This window comes from Asparagus officinalis, chromosome 4 (assembly GCF_001876935.1).
Source record: "Asparagus officinalis chromosome 4, Aspof.V1, whole genome shotgun sequence".
Lineage (NCBI taxonomy): Eukaryota > Viridiplantae > Streptophyta > Magnoliopsida > Asparagales > Asparagaceae > Asparagus > Asparagus officinalis.
The window spans coordinates 45,466,227-45,490,647 of record NC_033797.1 but is presented as its reverse complement, the minus strand read 5'-3'; the positions used below and the strand labels follow the sequence as shown (position 1 = coordinate 45,490,647).

At 36.9% G+C, this 24,421-nt stretch overlaps 2 protein-coding genes across 3 annotated transcripts; one reads left to right on the top strand and one right to left on the bottom strand.

Annotated features, from left to right (window-relative positions):
• Positions 331–2,119, top strand: LOC109837359 (AP-1 complex subunit sigma-2-like). The gene is made up of 7 exons (XM_020405572.1): positions 331–421; positions 707–793; positions 922–1,013; positions 1,107–1,215; positions 1,318–1,353; positions 1,448–1,534; positions 2,038–2,119. Exons 1-7 carry the CDS (start codon positions 419–421, stop codon positions 2,107–2,109), a joined length of 486 nt encoding a protein of 161 aa, XP_020261161.1. The 5' UTR covers positions 331–418; the 3' UTR covers positions 2,110–2,119.
• Positions 3,164–23,532, bottom strand: LOC109837358 (cilia- and flagella-associated protein 20). Of its 2 annotated transcripts, none has more exons than XM_020405571.1 (6): positions 23,328–23,532; positions 7,891–7,960; positions 7,750–7,781; positions 7,047–7,288; positions 3,743–3,979; positions 3,164–3,660 (listed from the first exon to the last, which is right to left on the bottom strand). In XM_020405571.1, exons 1-6 carry the CDS (start codon positions 23,329–23,331, stop codon positions 3,652–3,654), a joined length of 594 nt encoding a protein of 197 aa, XP_020261160.1. In that variant the 5' UTR covers positions 23,332–23,532; the 3' UTR covers positions 3,164–3,651. The 2 variants fall into 2 exon arrangements, with proteins under 2 accessions (XP_020261160.1, XP_020261159.1); XM_020405570.1 differs by lacking the exon at positions 23,328–23,532 and adding an exon at positions 8,274–8,422.

Below are 24,421 nucleotides of genomic sequence, written 5' to 3'. Positions count from 1 at the left end.
CCCAATAGGATGGCACTCTGGTTGTGGGAGCGCGTGGTGGAAAATATTTACAAAATGCACAATACTTAACTTTATGCTGAACAAATAACACTATTAAAGATTATTACACCGAACAAAATTTTCGGAATACATACGTTGAATTTGTGATTTTCTTTTTGGCTGAGATATCTTTGCTATGGGGTAGCAACCTGTGCGGATGGGAGGAGGATTATCTCTTAATTTGCGGTTTAATTTAATTTTGTGCACCAAGCCTTATAATTAGCGATGTTTACGTTAGAATACTTGGACCGGCTTAGTCAAAGCCCAATCTTTTTTAATTATAGGATTATTTATTAGTAAGGAGCACTATCCTCCTTTTTCTGTCCCTTTTATTATTAGTTAGTTTTTCCTTAGATTGAAGACAGACACAAATTAAAAAATGGTTCGTCATCCACCTACCTTTTTTTTTTAAATTTTGCCTTTCACAATAGTTTTTGTAAGGTTTTACTCTTCTACTTCAATGTGGTAATAGTTCATTCATTTTGAATGCCTATGTAATTAGTGGATCCATGAAGCTTTTAACCGGTAGTTTCTTCATTAATTTTTTATAGCATATATATGTACTCTTAATTTCTCATGAGAATATCGTTGTTCCCTGCAAACTTTGGGATCGATATCTCCTATATTTATATATTTATTATTTTACTTTGTTTTCTCATTGTTTCAGATTCATTTCATACTTCTAATTAATCGACAAGGCAAAGTGAGATTGACAAAATGGTACTCTTCATATTCACAGAAGGAAAGGTCCAAAGTATGCAGTTGACTTTTTTTTTTACCGCCTTATCTTACTTGGGTTTTTAACTTTTTACCACGTTGTACATCTTTTATGATTCGTTGTACGTTGTATACATTTTAAATTCAATTTCTATCCTTCGGAAGGTCATTCGCGAACTAAGCAATGATATTCTTCGACGAGCTCCAAAGCTCTGCAATTTCGTCGAGTGGAGAGGTTTCAAAGTAGTATACAGGAGGTAATGCAGATGTGCATGGTATTGTGCGAGTGTACATAATCTTGCTTGGATTGCAAATATCTCAAATTCTCGTAAAATTGTTCTTATTTGCAGATATGCTTCCCTATATTTCTGTATGTGTATCGATGCGGATGACAATGAGTTGGAGGTCCTCGAACTCATTCATCATTTTCTTGTGATCTTGGACGAGTACTTTGGCAATGTGATCATACAGTATTCCAATTATCATCTACAGTTTATTATAGATATCATTTTTATAGGAATACGATAGAATCTAACTTTATCTTGTATTATTGAGTTTCAGGTGTGCGAGCTGGATTTGATCTTTAACTTCCACAAGGTATTTATTTTCTGTGGTTTTTCGCAATGCATTTTTTATCCCTTTTTTTTACCTCTAGCATTCAAAAAATAAATAAATACTTTGAATTTTGCAGGCTTATTATATACTGGATGAAGTTTTGCTTGCTGGTAACCTTCAGGAGACAAGCAGGAGAGTTGTTAGAAGGCTTATATATGCACAGGTAGTTTTATGCCATTATTGACCAACTTTTGGATGGAATTGTCAATTAGCGATGATAGTTTGCTTTTCTTTTGACAATAACTGAAAGGATTCATTCTAAGGACAAACTAAAATTGTACAAAATGTCAGTTCAGAAAGACTTTATCCTAAAACCTTCTTAAGTTCCGTTAAAACAACATTTTTTTGCCAAGTTAGCCACGGTTGTATCCTTAGTTCTATTAGACACGTACCCTCTATTATTATTTTTAATTCTTTTTTTTTCACCAATTATAATCTTAATACTTTGCTTGAATTGAGACACACATTAGCCTCTATCTAAACCCATCTCAATTAATCCCCTCCATTTTACAGGAGCTACCTTGCTCACGATAATTTTTTTTTATCATATTCTCTACTTTATTTTCACTATTCCATTCCAGCTTTCTAATTTATACTAAATACAGTTTTTACATGTGGAAAGAAACCAGACATTGTATGATCAAAAGATGTATTTTCCTTTTTCAGGATTCCTTGGTGGAGAGTGCAAAAGAGGAGGCCAACTCCATAAGAAATGTTATTGGACTAGGTCACAGGTAGATTTTGCATGTCCTCTGCTGGTTTCAATGATTATTGCTTGAGAGCCGCCCGTCCACGCGGTGGGCATAGTGCGGGCATGGCGGCGAGAAATACAGGCAGGAACCTTCCTCCCGTTCTCACCCATAGGAAACACCATGTGCATGCGCCATTTTCTACGCAGAGTGCGCCCCTATTGCGTCCGGTGCGGGTGTCGGGTCCTGTCCCCCCCCCCCCCCCACCCCACCCTTTTTCTTTTTCAGATCTTGTATGGGCAATGACCAGCTATTCTTCCTCTCTATGATACTAGTGTTGTCATTGATTCAAATGCGCTCATATATTCATGAATACATTTCTGTATTTTTCTTCAATTTTGGTTTGGGATCTCCAAGATTCATCAAATTGGATGTACTAGCCCAAAAGTTGGTTTTTAACAATAAGGGATCATCCCTGCTGGCAAAACCAGATGCGGGTGCATTGGTCAATCTCCAAGTGTCCACAAACAAGGGTGGAAACAAACCAAATATCTAACAAATAGTTCAATATTCATTCGGTCATATTTGATTCATTAGTGTATTTAATAATAAACGAATATCTTTTATTATTCAGTTAATAAACGAATAGAATTTAACGATAGATATATTTAATTCGTTTGTTTAATGAACTATTAGTTTATACAGTTTATTCCTTAAAATATGGATAAATAGTTTTTATTTGTGAATGTTACTTATCATTAGGTTGCATATTCATCAAGTATATCATGTTTCGCTCTTTTACGAGACTAGGATAACAAATGGCCGAATATCTACTGAATAATTTACAAAGACTACCCAAACACTCTTAATGAATGTTCACGAATAATTATTGAATAGTCGGATACTACCCGAATCGAATTCGAATGCTAGTTTGCTATTCGAAAGAATGCTAGTTTGCTATTTGTTTCGAATTCGAATTGTCACATACAAACCTAATATGAATCATAGCCACATTCGAACCAAATATTAATCCTAGCATATTCAAATCGAATTTGGTTCGCTTCCACCCCCATCCACAAGTGATGTACTGTGACAGTGTACTGTTGTTGTTACAGTGTAATTCAAGTGATGTACTGTCAGTGTACTACTGCTGTTACATCGTAATTCACTCCATGGAACATTTCAGGCTTATTTATCACATAGTGATGCAAGAAGTTTATGTGAACTCGAAAAGAGTTTGCGAAATTTGACACGAACACTTGCACCCTGCTGCAAAAAATCCTCATGCCTCGAATAACCTTTAAGATAGGCATGGCTTTTCAGATACATAGTTCAAACTCTGCCTATTTAAACTCCTTTTTAAACCACTTGGCAATAACGACGAACAATATCAAAAAGTTATTAGTTGGAAGTAGCAAGATACAGCAACAAGTTCAGGATGGCATAGAGCGTAATAATCTACGTAAGGCATCTTCAAAGGAGATCAGCTGTTAGATCCTCACAAGGTCGTGACCTCCTTCACAGGGTTCAGCATGTTCTACAACAGGAGTAAGCCTCTTGATATTTTTGACCGTCTCTCTCCTTGAGGTTTCTATGCTTTCTGGAACATTAATCAACAAGCATAGATGAGATATATAAATTGACAGATACAGAGAAAATAATTAAGCAACTGAAGAAGTTACCTGTGTAGGAAGATAGAGCTTAAATTCTGGTGGAAGCTCTTCTTCAGAGTAAAGGCGGTCAGAGAAGTAAATCCTCCTCAGTCTGCAATTTGCGTGGACTTGGACTCGAAGGGTCTCCACATAATTTGTGCCATATGCTCTCCTTGTGAAATCAGCAAGATTTAACTGAATATTATTCCACCCATCGTCCAATTTTAGGGGCATGGTGCAGATAAATGGCTTCACCCTCGTTACAGCCTGCAAACAGAGAAGTATAAGCTTTTCCTCATCCAAATCGATTATTGTATGTGAAGGCCTGTTTGAACCTTATCAGATTTACTTTAAGTGACGTGTGTTACAAGCTCTAAGAAAAACTATTTAATATGTAGTATCAGTCCAGATTACCAGAAAGCATGACAATTTAAAGTGAACATTATGGTTTCTGCTGATAAATAATTCGTAAGTCAAGTTAATGCATTTATCATTACGTGATGTTCATCTTTAACAGAATGTCAGTATAAGTGTATAACACTGCAAGGATCAGAGAGAAGAATCTGAATATAAACCTCAGGCGTTAGAATACAATAATTCATCTACCAAGTGTATAACACTGCAAGGATCAGAGAGAAGAATCTGAATATAAACCTCAGGCGTTAGAATACAATAATTCATCTACCTGTCCAGTTTCTACCAAAAAAAAAGGCTAGTATTTCTACCACAGAAGCAATGATTAGCTATGCAAAAGGCAAGTACTAAAGTCAATGTCATGACTAGCGATTGCAACCAACCATTAGTTACTACTAGTACACAGTAGTATACAGAACCAAAAGTATGTTCCATTTTGTGACTTGAGCATGCAACAAAGATGTTTTATTAGAGGTATGGTCAACATAAAACAAATTACAACGCATAGAAGGGAAAGCATTAGTGATGTAGGACAACTTTTCTTCTAGGAAATCACAAATGGAAAGATCAAATACGGAAACAAAGAACTGAATTGTTTTAATATTACACTTTTGAATTTACTAGAACTTTTCTTGTAGACTAGCCTTATCTATAAATGGCAAAATATTAGATAGTGATTCTAATTGACATCAGAAAATCTTTTATTTCAGTATGATTGAAAATCCTCCTCGTTAGGAATCAGTTTCTTAGTGATTAAGTTTTATAAGTATATAAAAGTCTATAATATACTATCACTGATTTTCTTCAGTAAAATATGTCGCAAATGTTGAGAAAAAATTATTGGTACAGGTTGTGTGATGCAGTCTTTAGTATGAGGCACTAGTCAGGAACAACTCTAGGATTGTTTGGTTGGGGAGGCTCAGTTTAATGGATGACGACATAAACTCAAGCATGTTATCAATTAAATCCTCCTCCTTTTTGTCGATTTCAAATAGCTTGCCCTGAATAAATTTGATGACACAAAGGTAGGGGTGCTAAATATCCAAGGCAATATCCGTAAACGTATCTATTAGGCTATAGATATGGTTACACAAATCTATAACTGATAGGATATGGTTAGGGATATGGTTTTGCAGTGAAAAGTCCGGATCTATATCCGAAATATACGAATACATATTAATCATATTATTACAATAGTTTTAATTCTTAGATTATGGATTTGATGTTAATTTTGATGATCAAAATAAGTAATCTTAGCTTTTCAAATATAATGAACATATTAATGAACTCGTTTATATCACATGAACTATATTTTTTTTTAAGATTATCTAGTTTTCTCACATCGGTTTTGTATCCGTATATTCGCATGTATATCTATATCTGTATCCAAATTTAGCGGATATGGATATAAATTTTCCTCACCGAGGTATCCATATCTGTGATGGGTAAGCGAATATGGGTATGGTATCATATATGAGCCGTATCTGGATCAGATACACCCCCTACACAATGGTGCCAGTGTAACTCAATTCAATTATCCTAACAAGTCAAAGAACATTTGTCCTTCACACTTAGAAACTAGAACAATAACTTAATATACACTCTGAAATTACAAATAGAATAGTACAACATGCTTAATAATCATCGATACATGTCCAAACTTGGAAGAAATTAAAGAAAATGTGATTGCAAAAGCTAAACCTAACTTATAGCAAAGACGACGAGATTAAGAATATGCAATGATAAAGGTCGCCTTTTAGGATCCCATTTCACAATAAATAGGCCTCTATGCTAAAACATTTTCAGTTATCATTGACTTTCTATCTTTAAAAAATGTGAAAATGGGGTAGAGATTGGGATTTCCATCAGGAATATAGGGTACTTTTCTTTTTTATTTTCCTTTATTCCTAAAGCTCCACCCCCATATGACGTGAATAAACAATTACTGAATGTTACACTATTTTATCTTTATATTTGCTTGTAAGGAATGCAGCCGCCTTGTTCCTTTACACAACAGCCATGTACTTCACTCATTGTTTATATCTTGAACTCTCTTCTATATATATTAAATTAAAAATTAAGAGGGGCCACCGCCCGTGCCGGCCCCACCACTCTTGAGCTCGTCTCTGACACTAGTGTGCCTAGGTGTGCAACCGTAATTGGTTTCATTCAAGTGCGAGTGAGGCCATTTATCAAGGTGGGAGGCTATAATTTTTTTTTCTTCACTTTCATGTTTTTTCCCCTCTGTTCCCCATCAATGACACTGTTGACTACTGTCAACATTAGAGTGATCTATATTACCAACTATATAATACTGGATCACTGCATAAAGTTTCTTACTTCTATGCATACTTGTCTATTCAAATGAAATGCTCTTAGCCTTTTCCCACTAAATGAATTGGCCATGGACAACAACTCAACGTCAAGCATCTCCACAAAAAAATTGGCAGGCCCATAATGAAAGATGCAACAAACAAAAAAAGTATAAAGTCACCAACACACCCAAAACATCATCTACACTTCGTACTGAATCATTGAAAGAAACTAACACCCTGTATGAATCATCACTTTTCAAACAAAATACAATATTGATTGATGTGACACAGATAATTCACAAAAATGACTTAAATTTCTTTATATTTAATTCATATATGCATGTAGAACTCAATGACTATAGAGGCGGTCTTAAAAATTCAACCATACATAATAATCAAATAAGAACCTGCGCATTTTGAAAATTTGACATGTTCAGCAATCGATACATGCATCATACTATCATGATAACTTGTTGAAATACTTTGTGAAATGCAAATTACCGCTATTTATGCAAGTGTAGATTCCACTCGTTATGTTATAGTGCAAAAAAAAAGCACGCAAATAGAGTTCAATAACAATAAAACAACTGGGAAAAGTTACGCACTTGAAAATTTGATGCCCTGAAGCGCCGGCGGACATTCTTATCATCCAGAATTTGGATCTCAAAGGTGAAGTATTTCTTTAAGTTCTTCACAACCATGATGAAAAATGGAAGCTTTATGCCAAGTGTTGCAGCAGGATCAGCAGGGCATGTAATGTATGTAGACTGCACATTTGATCCAACGATTTCAAGTACGTTAGAATGGATATCTTCATCCTGCGGACGTTTAATTTGCCCATTGACAACTGCAGGTATACCAAGTTGTTGCGTGTTTAGTTGAAAATACTCCACAAGCAAACAGATATACAAGTCACTGCCACAAACTCACAAAGAAGAATAACGAACTGGAAAAGGTTATAAATAACGAACTGGAAAAGGTTATATCTACAAGATTAGGAGAGCATGAATGCTACATCAAAATTTCAAAGGACATGAACGGTTTAGAACTTCACAAACAGATATCATATGAAATAGTATGTTTTTTTAACATTCTAAAATAGAAATTTGGGTTTTACAATCTTGCAATCATACTTGGGGAGAGCTCTAGCACATAAAAAGCTATACGAGACGTGCTGCTCCCAATTTAATTGCATAGAAAGATGTGGTGAATGAAATCTTTGCGCAGTTCACCAGTTCCAACAGAGGTCCCCTATCGATCACAACTAATTCAAAAGTCGTTACCAAAGGAGAAAATAAGTACACAAACCTTCTTTGTCCCATATTTGCAATGGTTTACTCCTGTTGAAAGAACAAATAAAGATTAAAATCCATAAGAAAATTCCCAAATCAAAAGTAACGCTCAACCATATAAAAAAAAGGCAAAAAACCCTAAAATAAAAACACATACCCAAGGCTATATAAAATAGATAAGAAACCCGATTGAAATGTGTTCTTGAACATTATTCCAAACAATTTGCCTGCAACCACAGCCACAAAAGAAATAATCGCAGAAAATTCAAATCTTTCATGTTCACTATAAGTAATTAAATGCCCAAAAAAAATTGAAATACAATTGGATCAAATAATATCAAAGTTGAGCATTAATTCTTCACATATTGTTCAAAATTGCTTGTCTATTGAACAACCACGCAAATTCCTAGGATTTGGTACCCAGGGGCTTTGGGTTTTGCAATGAATTTGAATTTTTGTCATCGAATCCCCTAACCTAAATTTGATTATAGCCCCTTTATATTTAAAGCCGAAAATCAAATGAAAGGGGAGAGCCCAAACCTGAAAGGGAACCGGCGATCAGAGCAAAATCTTCGGTCGAAGCAGAGGAACGAAATGGGGATGAGCTTTGAGATTCGTGCGCCCCCTGACGAAGACCATGGTTCTGATCATTGGGGTCGTATAAATGGGCCTCCTTTGGATGTTTCCACTTTGGCTTAATTGCACTTAAATACCCTATGGTCCCCTACTTTGCACATCTGTACCGTTATTTGTTTTCGGCAGCGCTTATGTATCCTAAACTTTCTGAACTTTGCATTTAAATACTCCCGTGTTTGTCAAGCAGAAATTAAATAGAAAATTTTAAAAAAAAAGAGAGTACTTTATCAAAAAGGCACTTTCTTATTTCTTTATATTTCTCAAAATTTTGTTTGGATGATAGAAGAGTAAAAAGAGAGAAATCTAAGGTGGCGAATGATATTGCATCTACTTTCTTTTTATTCTGTTTGGTTATTACGGAAAATGATAGCGGAAAGTAAACAAGTAAAACTTAAATGATATGTGAAAAATCTAAAAATATATATGAAAAATATAAAAATGTATTTTCCCCCTCCTCTTTCTTCACTTTCCATCCAGTTTCTCCAACTTTTAGAGAAAATGAAAGAGGCTAAAATGTTAAAGTGACACCTATTTCGGGTATTTTATATTACAATTAGCTCATATTACTATAAATAGAATACAATTAAAATTAAGGAAATTTTATATTTCCTGAGAGTTCTTTTCCGCGTGCCGATGAATCGTCGATCTTATACTCCGTTAACAGTCCGACAAAGACGATGGATCTCTTGCTGTTAGTCTCCGATTTGGCTACTTGGAAGATAGCTCAGTCTTCTCTTAGAACCAAATGTAAGCTTCTAAAAATACCTATAGGTTACCGCACACAGCTCGAGATGAAGAGGAGACGATGAACGTCATTATCCGAGTCAAAGAGGATTATCTGACGTCGACAAGCGCATAAAGTGAGTCGACAAACCGTATAAAACAATAGAACAACAAAATAACGAAGAAACGATCCGATCGGGAGTTACGTTTTGCTTACAAATGACGAAACGTCCCTCGTGTCTAGTTCACCCTATGTATGATTCACCCATGGGAGATTGTAGAGCTCTTCGTCGGATTTCCTACGCACTTTGAATCACGTAATTCTAAAATCGGACGAGGAAAATACAGCGAAAATGACCGATGCGCGCCTGACCTGGGCCTTAGCGGAGACACTTCAAGTGTCTAGGCCATGACCGAGACACTCCAAGTGTCTCGGCCAAGGACTAGTCTAAAAATACTGTTTCGAAGCTGTTTCGCCCATTAACCGTTTGGATTTTGCTCCAACTGATCTGAAGCTATCCTAGAATGTGGTAAAGTGGTTATAACTAAAGATAAGAATGAACCGTCCGTTCTTATCCGAAAATAGAGCTCTCGAAGCCTATAAATACAGTTCTAGGGCCTTCATTTGAACAGATCTAGAATTCTCGAGTCTTGGTGAAGTCCTGCTAAATTGGAGACTGAAGAGCCACGAATTTCAGAGAGGAGGAGGAGATCTCAGCGAATTCTTCGGCATAAAGAAGGAGAGTTCGACAGATATGCAGCTCAGTTCTTCCCTTGAGATCGCACCATTGCTGCGATCTCGAGAAGAGTGATTATCTCGTAGTTGCCAAGATAATTGCTTTGGTTTCTTGACTCCTTCACGAGTCAACGAAATCTACACTTTGAGCTGATCGTTTGGTAGTCCTCGGATAAACCCTGACACATGCTAAGATCCCACGCAAACAGCCGGTGATAAACGTCTGTTGTGTTTGTTTTGACGAGAGTTATAATTTTTCATTTTCATTGTGTAAGAGTCTTATAAAAAGACTATCCTTTTGTTTTCATTGTAACGATTGAAGTTGTAATGAATACCTCAATGAAGATGTCGACTTTCACACCAAACACAAAAATAGAGGAAAATCGTGCGTGTATGAGGTGTTTAATCGTATATCCTCTTTCTTTTTATATGTATCTCTGTGGGAGTGTAGGTCCATCTCTCGAATGAACAATCTCCATCACATTTTATTTATAAGCTAAAAGAGACAGTTAATGGTAGTTAATTGTAGATTAATTGGCCATTAAAATAGGAGATGGTGGAGAAGCAGTTATCCCCTTAAGAATAGCTTTCAAACGGTTGATTGTTGAAGTTTGCTGATTACTTGGTTGGCGAACTTTGCTAAGGTATTTGGGTGAAGCCATGCGGACATGGGTGAGACATCTCCTAAATCGTGGATGATGTGGCCCAAGTGGGTAGTGTTAGGGATTCGAAATAATCAAATTAAATCCGTACCCTTCCAGATCTTGTGTTTGAGAGTTGAGCAAGAAAGAAATTCACCACAAATCAAAGATAACCCTTCCAGATCTTGTGTTTGAGAGTTGAGCAAGAAAGAAATTCACCACAAATCAAAGATAAAAACTTGTAGGAAAGTTGAGCAAGAAAGAAATTCACCACAAATCAAAGATAAAAACTTGTAGGAAAGTAAACAAGAAAGAGCACATAAGATTTAACGAGGTTCAATAACGTGCCTACGTCCTCGGGAGCCACACCACACAATTCTTTAATTAATTGAAGAATATTACAATGCTTGCAATTGACCTCTCTCTCTCTCTCTAAGATTTCTGATCTCAAAGAGCCCTCAAAATCCTCTTTTTTCGTGCTCTTTTTCTCTCCTAAACCCTTAATGGACGTGTTTCTATTTATAATAAACACAATTCTAAACAGATTAGAATTCTAAAATGAGTCTGACACACTCTAGTGTGGCAGACATCACACCCATGACAGACAGGGCAGATTCTACCATACCAGGTAATGACAGACACCATACCCATAACAGACAGGGCAGATTCTACCACACCAGGGTGTGACAGACACCACACTCATGGCCTGTCTTGAATTTTCATGCGATTGTTGATTTTGATTCTAGGTTTGGGTCTCCACTCTCAAGACCAACAGGTAGCTACGGGCAAAGTTCGCTTATTAATTCGTTGGCGAACTTCACTGGCGAGTTCGAATTTAACAAAGAATTTGACTCATAACTTGGTCGATTTAATGACACATTTCGACTCGGGCTTAAGTCAAAATTGGGAGTCGACCCACTCTTGACTAGGTCGGATCGAGATGAACTGCATGGCAGAGTTCCCATTTTCTTCTAGGCGAGCTTCGCTACATGTTGTTGTGGGCTCGACTTTCGGCCCATTTGAAGTGTTTACGCCATGCATGGGCGTTCACTTTTTAGTTCCAAGCTGAGTCTTTGGCCTAGATGGATTATGTTTTAACCATCTACAACAAACTTCACTTTCCAAATGCCAAATGAGAAAAAAATTATAAAGTGGAGCCACTTTCAAAATTTAGGTTCACTTGCCGTTTACTTTCCGGTTGCCAAACACGTCCAAACGCGAGCGGTTTCCCCAAAATCCCATGCGAGTATGCGACATTCACGTGCATAGTTTTAAAACTTTTAGGACTCAATTATTATTAAATTTACTATTAGAATTGCTATAATTTCATTTTAGACCTACCTTAATCATCCTCTTCCGCTGCAATTTCTCTTCCTCATTTCCGCCTCTTCCTTCTTCTCTTTAGGGCCCGTTTGTTTGCACTGAAGTAACTGTGAAATAGCGAAAGTAGAGGAAGTAAAAGCTACTTCTCCTACTTCTAGGTAAAAATATATGTTTGTTTCTCTTGAAAATCTACTTCCGCTACTTCCTTAACTGATGACGTGGAATCTACGTGGCATCTTCACTTCCTTGAAAATTTCCGTCTTCAAAGACTCTGAAAAACCACCGAAGTTGATAAAAGTGGGGTCCACCGGAAAAAAATGCTACTCAAAACTATAATTAGAATTTCACCCGACTTCACCCTTATCTGTATCCTCAAAACCCACCGACCATCTCCTTTCCCTTCTATCAAAATCACAACCGACTTTGCCATCTCCTTTCCCTTCTATCAAAATCCAACCGACTTCGCCCAACGACTTCGCCATCTTTGTCTGCTCCTCCTCAAACTCGCGGTTCTATTCCCCGCCGTCTTCGCGGCAAAAAACCCCCTTCCTTCTTCATTGTTCTTCATCTTGGCTTCACATAAAAGGTATGTAAAAGTTAAGAATTTGATCTTTATTATAATTAAATTCATGAAATATTTCCATATTACTTGTACAAATCTTTCATAAAGCTTGATTTTTTAGTAATGGTTCAATTTCTGAAGTCTTTTAGAACACAGGGGTTTCTATCAAGGTCAATTATTTCGATTCTCCATTAATACGCATTTAACCATATTTCTGTTCAACATATTGGCTTGCTAAGAGAGTTGTTGTCCAACATGCTATTGCTATTTTAAGTCCAAAGGGTGAGGTTGTCTCTAAGGAGCTGCATTATGAGGGTGCTATCCTTGTAGGATTCTTCTCCAAGAGTGTCTAGCTCCTCAATTGCTTCATCAAATGCCTGATAATATTGTTTGGCTCCAGTTTTTTTTGGTTTTGTTCAGGAGCTTTATGTTCATAGCTCAATAGTCTTTTGTAATAGGGTTTTTTTTGGTTTTGTTCAGGAGCTTTATGTTCATAGCTCAATAGTCTTTTGTAATAGGTTCTTATGTGTTTTTGTAACCTTTTGTTACAAGTGAGTGATGCCTTACTTGATAATGTGGTTGCTTCAAAGTTCATGGAAACATTATGTAACTTTTAAATATATCAATGAAAAATTTCTCTTTGCAAAAAAACATGGTCATGTGCACAACTTGTATTTGCTCGAAAATTTCTTTCTCATGTTCTGTGGGTGGCATGTGACGTACAGGGAGATATCGAGATACTTGGTGGCATGTGATTTGCAAGGGACTTTGAGAGTCTGTGTCACGCCCCGCTTCCCAAAATACCAGGGAACCGGAACGTGAACAAGCCCGCGACGTATTAGACTGAGGAGAGATAAGTGCTAGACCCCGTCTTCTCAATCTAATACGCTAAGCGTCTGGAAATAAAAACAATACGAAGTCACAGGTCCCCGATCACACATAGCAAGAATACAATGAACAACTCAGAATGGAAAAGATACATATCACAAATGAATACCATCCAAGACATAATATTAGGGTCAAACATGCCCTTATACAAATCTGAACAAATGAATACTAAAGAGATACAAAATACACTGATCAAATAGAAATGGAATGTTGTACAAAAGAAACTGAGGACCAATAACTAAACTTTAGCTTCTTCTTCTGCTCCATCCGCTAGGCACTCCTTCTGAGAATCCTCTGGCTCCTGATAATCTCCTAGCTGAACATGTTCTCCTCCTAAGTCTGACGTACACCAGAGAAAACAGGTGTACGTCAGGTGCATGGCGCACGGCAAGACCCGACCCCACAAAGAAAAATAGAACGAACGAAAATCAAATGCGAAAAACGAAACGATAACAGAAACAACAAAAGAACGTACAACTGAAATCCACAAATCAACATGAAAATACTACTAAATCATGATAACATAAAGCATCCAAAATCGATCAGGTAACGGGATCATGTAGCTAGCGATCAGTCTAATCATCCAAGCAACAAGATCATACAATAGATGAAATTAATACTTAAAAATCTACAACAAGAGACGTAGTACGTCGAGCGAAATAATCCAAACAAGGAAACCCTCATGTATATACCATATGTCTCGAATTGTAAATAATTAAATAGTAACCCCGATCTATGTATGGAAAGAAACACAACTAGCCTATATCTCACAAGAATCAAACTTAGCCAAGAATCGAGGTCATGTAACTAACTATCCCATCACTCATCTCAAACAACCACAATCACAATATCTCAGCCCCTCAGACCCACCCCGGTGACTACACAAACTTCACCGGTGCGAGCCTGGAATATACGTCAACAATCACATATCACAACTCCTCGGACCCACCCCGGTGACTACACAAACTTCACCAGCGCGAGCCCGGAATATACATCAACAATCACATATCACAACTCCTCGGACCCACCCCGGTGACTACACAAACTTCACCAGCGCGAGCCCGGAATATACATCAGCAATCCCAACCACTCACATGGACCAAGACTTCTCATCCTAATTCTCGTAATTCCAGGTCAACTACACACGAGATTCTAGATTCTAACTGTGTCATACATGTCACTATAGTCATATACTTCTCATGATTCTCAACATGGAATAATAAATATAATTACGCTAAGTGTCAAAGTCATGAAGTGTGAACAGAGGTCGTGATCTCATGCAAGAACATACAGAAGTAAAGCTACTATTAACAATGCAACGTGAAACTACGATTAACAGATATTTTGCACACGAAAATCGAAATCTCAGTTATTAATTCTAACAATAATTTTCTTTAAAATTATTTCTCCTTATTAATCTAAAATAATTCCTTTTCTCAAAACAAAATCTTTTTAATTATTATAAATTCTCTAAAATAAATCCATTACTAAATTAAATTCTTTTAATTTATTATAATTATTCCGAAAATACTATTTATCACATATCTATTATTCAGATCAATGTTATTCAGCAACCAACCCACGTAGATAAATACGTCACAAATATACTATGCAAATAATTTATAATAGATATAAAATTCAGATCTGAGCAAGAGGGATCTTGCCTCGGGGTTCGTCGAACAAATCGACGTCGACGTCGCGGGTCTGATCTGAGCAAGGGCAGCGGGGTCAGCGGACTGTCCGACGACGGCTTGAAGGCGGCGACAACGCTGGATCTCAGCGAGGGCTCGGTACGACGACGGGGGTAGCGACTGGAGGTTGACGAGGAGGAGGTCGGGGCGGCGAGGGGGTCACGACGAGGGCGAGGGCAAGGCTAAGGAAGGAGCTCAAGCGCGTGGAACGGCTGGGGCGCTGCGGAGGCGCTCAGGCGAGGCGCGGCGCGATCTGGGTTGGAGGCGACGCGGGTCGAGGGGCTGACGGGGGTGATCCGGAGGCGGTCAGCGATGGCGCGGTTCGGAGTTTCTCGGACGAGGCGCCGCGGCCAGGGGCGGGAACGGCGTTTCGAGGAGCGGAGCGGGTATGGTGCGTTGTTCGGTTTGAGGAGAAGAAGAAGAAGAAAAAGAGGGGTTTTCTTTTGGGGTGTACTGATGGAGAGAGGGAGAGGGGTACGGTGAAGAGATAAAGAAAGAATTATTTTATGGAAGGGGAGAGAAATATGGGAATAAAAATAAAGGAAGGTGTATTATGTGATATGATTTGAATTGATTGGGGAAAAATTGGAAGGAATTCAAATTCAAATTAGAGGAAATTAAGAGAGGGAAATTCGAAATTTCCACATAATATTTTGAATTATATTAATAATTAATAATCAACCAAAAATCTTTTTATTAATATTTATATACTACTGTACTATACTCAAGTTTACATCAATAATAACAAGGTCATTAATAATATTAATCACCAAATGATTATATATAAAAATCATTAAACCGTAAATTAGTATTTAGCAGAATTAAAAATACAAGACTATATATTTTATTATTTATTTATTTTGAAAACTCAGAAAATTCCAGAAATTAGAAAAAGTATTAATAAAATATAATATATTATTTTAAATACTAGAAAAATTATTTTAAATACGTATCAAAATTCACGGTTGTTACAGTCTGTTCTTTAGGTAGAGCAAGCCTAAGGACTTGTTTGAACTCAAAAAAACGTGGTCATGTGCACAACTTGTATTTGCTCTTATAGATTAGTCTTTTGCTTATGATGCTCCCTTGCTATCCTCAGTGTTCCGTATCATACCCTTTGATGCGAAAATGGTAAGAATGACTTTATTATATATAAAGCAAATCAACTATGAATATTGGTCTTCAATTGATGGCAACAACAACTTTATTTCTATTTCAATGATAATCCAAATAAGAATAAAATGGAAGCAACAAGTATTAATTACTTCCTAGTAATATTTTTAAATATTATCCAAACAAAAAAAGTAAATGAAGAGGAAGAAGTTTTACTTTCATTACTTTTAAAAATATACGAAACAAACAAAAAAAATGTTTTTTCCGCTACTTCCTATTTCATAGTTTTGAAAGTTACTTCCAAAACCTACTTCTTACTTCCAATACTTCCATTATCCAAACGGGCCCTTAGTCTAGCAACCTCTTCTCCTTCTCGTCTACCTCCTCTCCTTTTTCTCCTTCCCCAACTCTCTTCCTTCTTCTCCGTCATCTATCATTCTCCTTCTACGTGGCCTCTCCTCCTGCGCCTCTTTTCTTCCCTATGTTACATCTTCTTCCTTATCCGTCGTTTTTCTTTCTCCGCCACCTCCTTACCCCTAACTTAAAAATATCCTCCCTCCCTCCCTATTTATCGTTGCCTCACTCACCAAAAAGTTAAAACATATATATACTAAAAAAAGGGACAATTTTTTCAATAAAAGCGACGTTTTATTGCATAGTACGCACTAAAGAAAAAAAGGTAACCTCTTATAAAGAACAACTTTAATGATATTACAAACAGAATAGTTTATAAACAAAGTTCATGTTATGTATAAAAGATAATAGATTTATGAAAATGTAACAAAGATAAACAAAAATGATATTTCATAACAAAAATGACATTCTCATTTTCCTCCTATTGGATCCCCTCTCGATCTTTCTCACATGTGTTGTGAATCAACGTCGCTGTTTCGCTCAGAAGCCTGCTCAATCAGTCATGTTCTTCTCTCACAGTGCACTACCAAGAACACAAAGGGGGGAAGCTACTGTCTCTCTCAGATCTCACAAGGGGTTGAAAGCACTGAGCCTTCGAAGGAGCACAGAGCTCAGTTAGGGAAGATGATCACACAAAAGGGGTAAAGCATAGAGCTCAAGATCTCGACACCCATGCTCTTTCCCACACCGAGCTACTACCAACCCTTCGCCATATATAGGGAAGGGGGCAGCCGACACGGGTGAGAGGCTAGCGGAGAAAAACGAAGGAGGGAGCCGACCTACGGATGGGACTCACAGCGGCGGCCATCAGATCACAGAGATCGGAGGGGATTTAGAACCATCGGGTAAGAGAGGAAGAGAGGGGCTAGGGCACATCAGATAATTGAGTGAAATAGGCCTTTTGGTAACGGGCCAAAGTTTTGGGCCAACAAAATAGCAACAATCTCCACCTTTGGCCCAAGGTAGTGCACAGAGAAAAAACACGGAACTGCAGGACTCATCATCGCCAAATCATTACCTGTATGATCACAAAGAAGATACAAGCAATAGAAGAGAATACACGAAGTAAACTCAGATCACAAAGATCGGGGTAAGATCATCAAGCATACCAAGTCCACAAAGGACCGAACTCTACCAAACGGTCATCGAGTTCAAATGGGAAAAATCACAAAGCTACTAACAAGCACAAAGCAAGTTAATAGGCCACAAAGGCAACACACAAAGCAAAGTCAAAATTACCCAAAATCAAAATTCAAGATTCTTTGACACGATATAAATTTTTCAGCAGGCAAACACTTAGTACCCATGTCAGCAGGATTAAATTCTGAGGGAATTTTCTCTAACTTGACAATACCCTTTTCAACTATATCCCGAATGTAATGAAATCTAACATCAATATGTTTAGTTCCATCATGAAAAATAGGATTTTTACAAAGTTGAATAGCAGATTGACTATTAGAAAATACAACCACATTTTTATCAAGAAAACCAATTTCAGATATAAGGCCCCTAAACCAAATAGCTTCTTTAAAAGCTTCAGTGGCAGCAACATACTTAGATTCAGTAGTAGATAAAGCAACAATAGGTTGTAATTGGGATTTCCAACTTATGCAAGAGCCACATAAAGTAAACACATAGGAAGTGGTAGATTTTCTATTATCCCTATCATTTGCATAATTGGAATCTACATAGCCAGCAAGTTTGACACCTTCAGAACACTTAGAAAAGGTTAATCCTACATCCATAGAGGATTTCAAATATCTTAAAAGCCACTTCAAGGCATTCCAATGAGACATACCAGGGTTTGACATATATCTACTCAAGCAACTAACTGCATATGCAATGTCAGGCCTAGTACTAACCATGAGATACATGACCGATCCTATAGCATTCGAATATGGCACCTTCTTCATATCATTTATTTCAGTTTCAGTATTGGGAGATTGATCATTACTTAACACAAAATGGGAAGTAAGAGGCACATTCACAGATTTGGCATTAGACATAGCAAATTTACTCAAAATTTTTTCAACATATGAACTTTGGTTTAAAACTAGAGTAGATTTGTTTTTGTCCCTAATAATATTCATGCCTAGGATTCTTTTAGCATCACCTAAGTCTTTCATGTCAAAATTTTCACAAAGACATTTTTGAACATGCTCAATAGACTTCAAACAAGGACTAACAATCAACATGTCATCCACATAAATTACAAGAAATACAGACACATAGTCTATATTCTTATAATACAGGCAATGATCAGCAGAACTCCTTTTAAACTTTAAAAATTGCATGCATTTATCAAATCTAATATTCCATTGCCTAGGTGATTGTTTTAAACCATACAAAGCCTTTTTTAACAAACACACATGATCAGGCAATTTAGGGTCCACAAAGCCCTCAGGTTGGTGCATATAAATATTTTTATCAAGATCACCATGCAAGAAAGTAGTAGTTACATCTATTTGTTTTAATTCCCAATTAAAATGAGCAACTAAAGCAAGCATAATTCTAACAGTAGTGAATTTGACAACATGAGCAAAAATTTCAGCATAATAAATTCCCTCTTTTTGAGTAAATCCCTTAGCTACTAACCTAGCCTTAAACCTAACACTTTCAGATTCTTGTTTCACCTTAAACAGCCACTTACAGTTCACTACAGAACAACTAGCAGGTTTAGGAACAAGTTTCCATGTTTGGTTAATTTTTAGGGATTCCATCTCACTCTTCATAGCACTAATCCATTCTTCAGAATATTTTGACCTTAATGCTTCTTTATAAGTCTTAGGTTCATTGCACTCAAGGGATTCAAACACATTAAAGGCAAACTCAGACATATTACAATCAATCAAATTGCAATCTCTATATCTTTCAGGTTTCCTAATGGTTCTTTTATTTCTATCCCTAGTGAGTTGATAATCATTCAAATCATGCATGTTATCTATTTCCTGCATATCATGCTCCACCTCATTTGGAATAATCTCATCTTGATTTTCAATAATTATATCATTCAATTTTTCTTCTCTTCAGAAAGTGATTTGGGTTGATTAATAATAGGCATTTGCTCCACCTCATTTTGAGCATCATTTTCAGGAATAGGAACATGTAAAGGTAAACAAGGAAATTCATTTTCATTAAAAACAACATCTCTGTTTATCACTACCTTAAACCATGGTTTACTCTTATTCCAAAGCCTATAACCTTTTACTCCTTCAGGATATCCTAAGAAAACACATTTCTTAGATCTAGGTTCTAACTTATCAATCTTTTGATGCACATAGCCATCACTCCCGAAAATTCTCAAATTATTTAAATCAAGAGGTTTGCCCGTGAACACAAATTCAGGGCATTTCCCTCCTAAGGGAACAGAAGGAGACCTATTAATCAAATAGGCCGCAGTACAAACAGCTTCTCCCCAGAACTTCTTGGAGAGCCCAGATGTGGCCAACATAGCCCTCACCCTCTCTAAGAGAGTTCTATTCATCCTTTCAGCAACCGTAGGGAACAGATTTATGCCTTTTAATACCCTAAGTAGTACACAAATCATTCAATTGTTTGTTACAAAACTCAAGACCATTGTCTGTCCTAAGAGTTTTAATTTTCTTTCCCGTTTGGTTTTCAATCATAATTTTCTAGTTTTTAACTTTATCAAAAACTTCAGATTTTTGTTTCATGAGTAAAACCCAAACTTTCCTAGAATGATCATCAATTATGGAAAGAAAATATTAGTTCCCTCCATGCGTAGGCACACTAGAGGGACCCCACACATCAGCATGCAAATATTCAAGTACACTAGTGCACTTAGACTGATTAGGAAAAAAAGAAGTAGGAAAAGTAACCATATGTTGTTTTCCTAGCACACAAGATTCACAGAAAGGGATGTGGGATATTTTATCACTACCAAAGTGACCTCCTTTATGCAAAATTTCTAATCCTTTATTACTCATGTGACCTAATCTATTATGCCATAAAACAGATTTATCACCTATCACAGAGTTAACAGAATCAAGCACAGGTTCAGCATGACAAACATACAAATTATTTTGTTTTTCAGCAGTAAAAAACAACAAGAGACCCTTTCAAAATTTTCATAACCCCTTTACCCCATTTTTCCTCCAAACCATCATTTTCTAGAGATGCACAAGAAATCAAGTTATAACGTAAATCAGGAACATGCCTAACATCCTTCAAAGTAAGCACAGAACTAGAGGAAAACCTTAGGCATACATCACCAGTTCCTAAAACATTGCATTTCTTTTCATTTGCCATTGACACAAAGCCATTCTCTATTTTCTTGTAGTTTGAAAACAAGTTTTTAAAAGGAGACATATGAAAAATACAACCAAAGTCTACCAACCAATCTGATTTACACAAAGGATCAGATAACATAGAGTTTAAATATGCATAATCACACAGATTATTAATCATAAAAATCTCGCCCATTTTGCCCTCACAGACAACCATATTAGCATGTTCATTTTGCTGATTTTTCTTAGGCTTAGGACAATCTCTAATAAAGTGACCAGTTTCATTACAATTATAGCATTTTTTAGCTTTAAACCTGGACTTAGATCTACCCCTTCCATTTTCAAATTTTTTCTTACTTGATTCCCCATTACTAGGATTCTTTTGGTTATTAAACCTATTATGAGGCCTACCCCTTACATGCATAACCTCACCAGAATTTTTATTTCCCCTAGAATGTTTTAAATCTAATTCCTTACTCTTAAGACCATTAATCACAATGTCAAGGGTAATATCATCTCTACCATATTTAATAGCAGATTTTACATCACTATATGAGTCAGGAATAGCATTTAGAAGGGCAATAGGAGTATAGTTGTCTATATGTTTATCACCAGTTAACTTAATATCTGAAATAAGTTTTGTGAAAACATCTAGGTTCTCCTCAATGTCCTTAGACATATCCAATCTAAATTTAAAATTTTTTTTAAGCAAAAACATTTTACTGGGCAAAGAGGTTTCAGTATAGAGTTCTTCAAGTTTATCTCAAAGGGTTTTAGCACATTCTAAAATTCTAACTTTTCTAATCACAGAGTCAGATAAGTTCAAATAAATTGTGGAACAAGCATTTTCATTCATTTCCGCCCGTTTATTTTCAGTGTCAGAAGTTAAATAAGTCTGACCAACATCCCTAAAGGACTTCTGTTGAATTAAGATGCATTTTATTTTTTGTTTCCAAATGCTAAAATCAGATTTTTCGTTGAACGGAGCCATACCATATTGAATCATACTATATTGATTAGCAGCGGACATTTTTCACACAGGAAAAACAAACAGCAAATAGCACGATTTCGGTAATTATCCGGCTCGAAACGTGTGAAGCAACTAGCACGAACAAATGAGAAGAACGATGAACACAAAGTTCTTGTTTCAATCTCTTTGATCTTTCACACGAGCACACCCAAAAAACAGTATTTTAATTTCTAAAAAAAAATTTAATAGACCCAAAGATTTACTGTAATTTTTTCAACAAAGCCAGAGATTAATCTGTAATTGATACCATTGATTGAACTATAATTATTCAATCAGATTGAATGCAGAGGAACAGCAAAAAAAAGGCGATGCAGACAAGATCAAGCTAAGAACTACAGAAACAGATTTCTGTCACCTCACCTGAGCGAAACCCTAGGGGAGGGTTTCGACCTTACCCACGCGGCGGCGGTCCGGCGAGGTCCAGGGGCGGCGACCAGCGGTGGTCCAGTGGCGATCCAGCGGCGATCGGCGACGGTTTTGAAACACAACGACACTAACCTCGCTCTGATACCACTGTTGTGAATCAACGTCGCTGTTTGGCTCAGAAGCCTGCTGAATCAGTCCTGTTCTTCTCTCACAGTGCACCACCAAGAACACAAAGGGGGAGAAGCTACTGTCTCTCTCAGATCTCACAAGGAGTTGAAAGCACAGAGCCTTCGAAGGAGCACATAGCTCAGTTAGGGAAGAGGATCGCACAAAGGGGGTAAAGCACAGAGCTCAAGATCTCGACACCCACGCTCTTTCCCACACCGAGCTACTACCAACCCTTCGCCATATATAGGGAAGGGGGCAGCTGACACGGGTGAGAGGCTAGAGGAGAAAAACGAAGGAGGGAGCCGACCTACGGATGAGACTCACAGCGGCGGCCATCAGATCACAGAGATCGGAGGGGATTTAGAACCATCGGGTAAGAGAGGAAGAGAGGGGCTAGGGCACATCAGATAAGTGAGTGAAATGGGCCTTTTGGTAATGGGCCAAAGTTTTGGGCCAACAAAATAGCAACAACATGAGTTAAGATTGTTATGAGTCAAAAAGGCAATGACTACAAAGGTTATTAACAGCTTCAATAACAATAATCGCGAATTGTAATCATCATCATCTTACACGTAACATACATAAGGCGACTGGTCGCGCAGTTGATAGATCTAAATATTCATGGTGTCTTCCGTGAGAAAGATGCAAATTAACCCCGATGAGTGGTTGTATTTTCTCAAAATGGTATATACTTTACGCATTAATTGTTAAGTTAGTATTGTGCATTTACATGGTTATTATTAGAATATAAAATTAGAGCCCTCAATCCTTTCCTTAAATTAGGGTTTTCATATAGTATTAGAGTACTTTCATGTAGTATCGGAGAAACGCAAGTTAAATTCCCACTGGCTGCATATTCAAAGTGGATTAAAACAGGAAAAAAAAAAGTATCATCACATGAGTTCTAATTTTAGCTCATAAAAAGGACAAAACATATATAGGAAGTCATATTATAAAATAAAATTATAATCATCATCAAAGCTCTGAAGTTTTAGTACTATAGTGGCACGTTCCTTCAGTTACATTGCGTCTATCTAGGGTTAGAACCACGCTTACCCATATCGACGATATCAAGCTTCGCTCATTGCAAACAAGGAAGAGATGTAGGCCTAGCATGACAAATAAGAGCCACTTAAACTAGCCAAGATGACTGCCTATGAGCCCGTATTGAGGCTCTTGGTCAGGCTCAAGGACCTCCAATAGCAAGCAACATAGGCAAGTCATCCTTGGCTATCAAAGATGGGCTCTTTATCTTCATGTAAGGCCTCTCTTCCAGTTCACGTGCTAGCTTCACTACTCTTTGTGATGAGATGCTATCTTCTGCTTGGTTTCCTTTTGCTATACTTATAGGCTGGATGAGGGCATTCATCTGTCTCAACTCACCCCATTCATTGCTTTTCCCGAGAGAGATCGGACTCAATCTTCCACCCATCTCTATAACGAATATATTCACATGATCCTTGGTACCCTTGTCCACAGACAACAACTTTAGTGATAAGATGACGGAATGTATGGAAAAACAATCATGCAAGTTACCTGGCGTTAGTGATATAGGTGCCCATGCCATAGAACTTTTGAAACGCATGCATTGGTACGTTGAGGCAGGGGTATTAATTTATTTATAAATCCAAAGTTTTACCCTTATTTACTTTACAACCCACAACGTTCTATATGTTCTCATACAGCCAAAATACAAAATTTACTTACCTTTAAACTCAAGGCATAGAATACAAAATGTATAGCTACATGCAATACGGTATGTAGCTACACACTCTCAAGCATGTAACTATACTATGTAGTTACACACTCTACAAAATATATCTATAAACTATATATTATGTACCTATGCATTCTATTGTTTGTAGCCATAAGCGTTATATTCTATGTACTTTTGGTTTAAAGCTAAATAAACTTTATGCTTTGAGTCCATGAGAACATATGGAACTACATAGATATTAAAGTAAATGAGAGTAAGATTTTGGGTTTATAAGCAAAAGCCTTTTTGAGGAACTTGAGATAACATGCCTAGTCTTTCTATGCTTTCTTTCCACAAAAAGACATAGAAGTGGAACTTTGTACTCAAATTAAAATTACACTCAATGGCGAACAATTACAAGAAATTGTCAACATCGAAAAGGAAATAAAGGAAC

What these genes read in the sequence shown, in the direction of transcription:
- LOC109837359 (XM_020405572.1), top strand. An exon ending in TTCAAAGTAGTATACAGGAG is followed by an intron (nt 1,014 to 1,106) that starts GTAATGCAGATG and finishes TCTTATTTGCAG; the next exon opens with ATATGCTTCCCTATATTTCT. An exon ending in TGATCTTTAACTTCCACAAG is followed by an intron (nt 1,354 to 1,447) that starts GTATTTATTTTC and finishes TGAATTTTGCAG; the next exon opens with GCTTATTATATACTGGATGA.
- LOC109837358 (XM_020405571.1), bottom strand. An exon ending in TCTATTTTATATAGCCTTGG is followed by an intron (nt 7,782 to 7,890) that starts GTATGTGTTTTT and finishes TTCTTTCAACAG; the next exon opens with GAGTAAACCATTGCAAATAT. An exon ending in GCAAATATGGGACAAAGAAG is followed by an intron (nt 7,289 to 7,749) that starts GTTTGTGTACTT and finishes GTATACCTGCAG; the next exon opens with TTGTCAATGGGCAAATTAAA.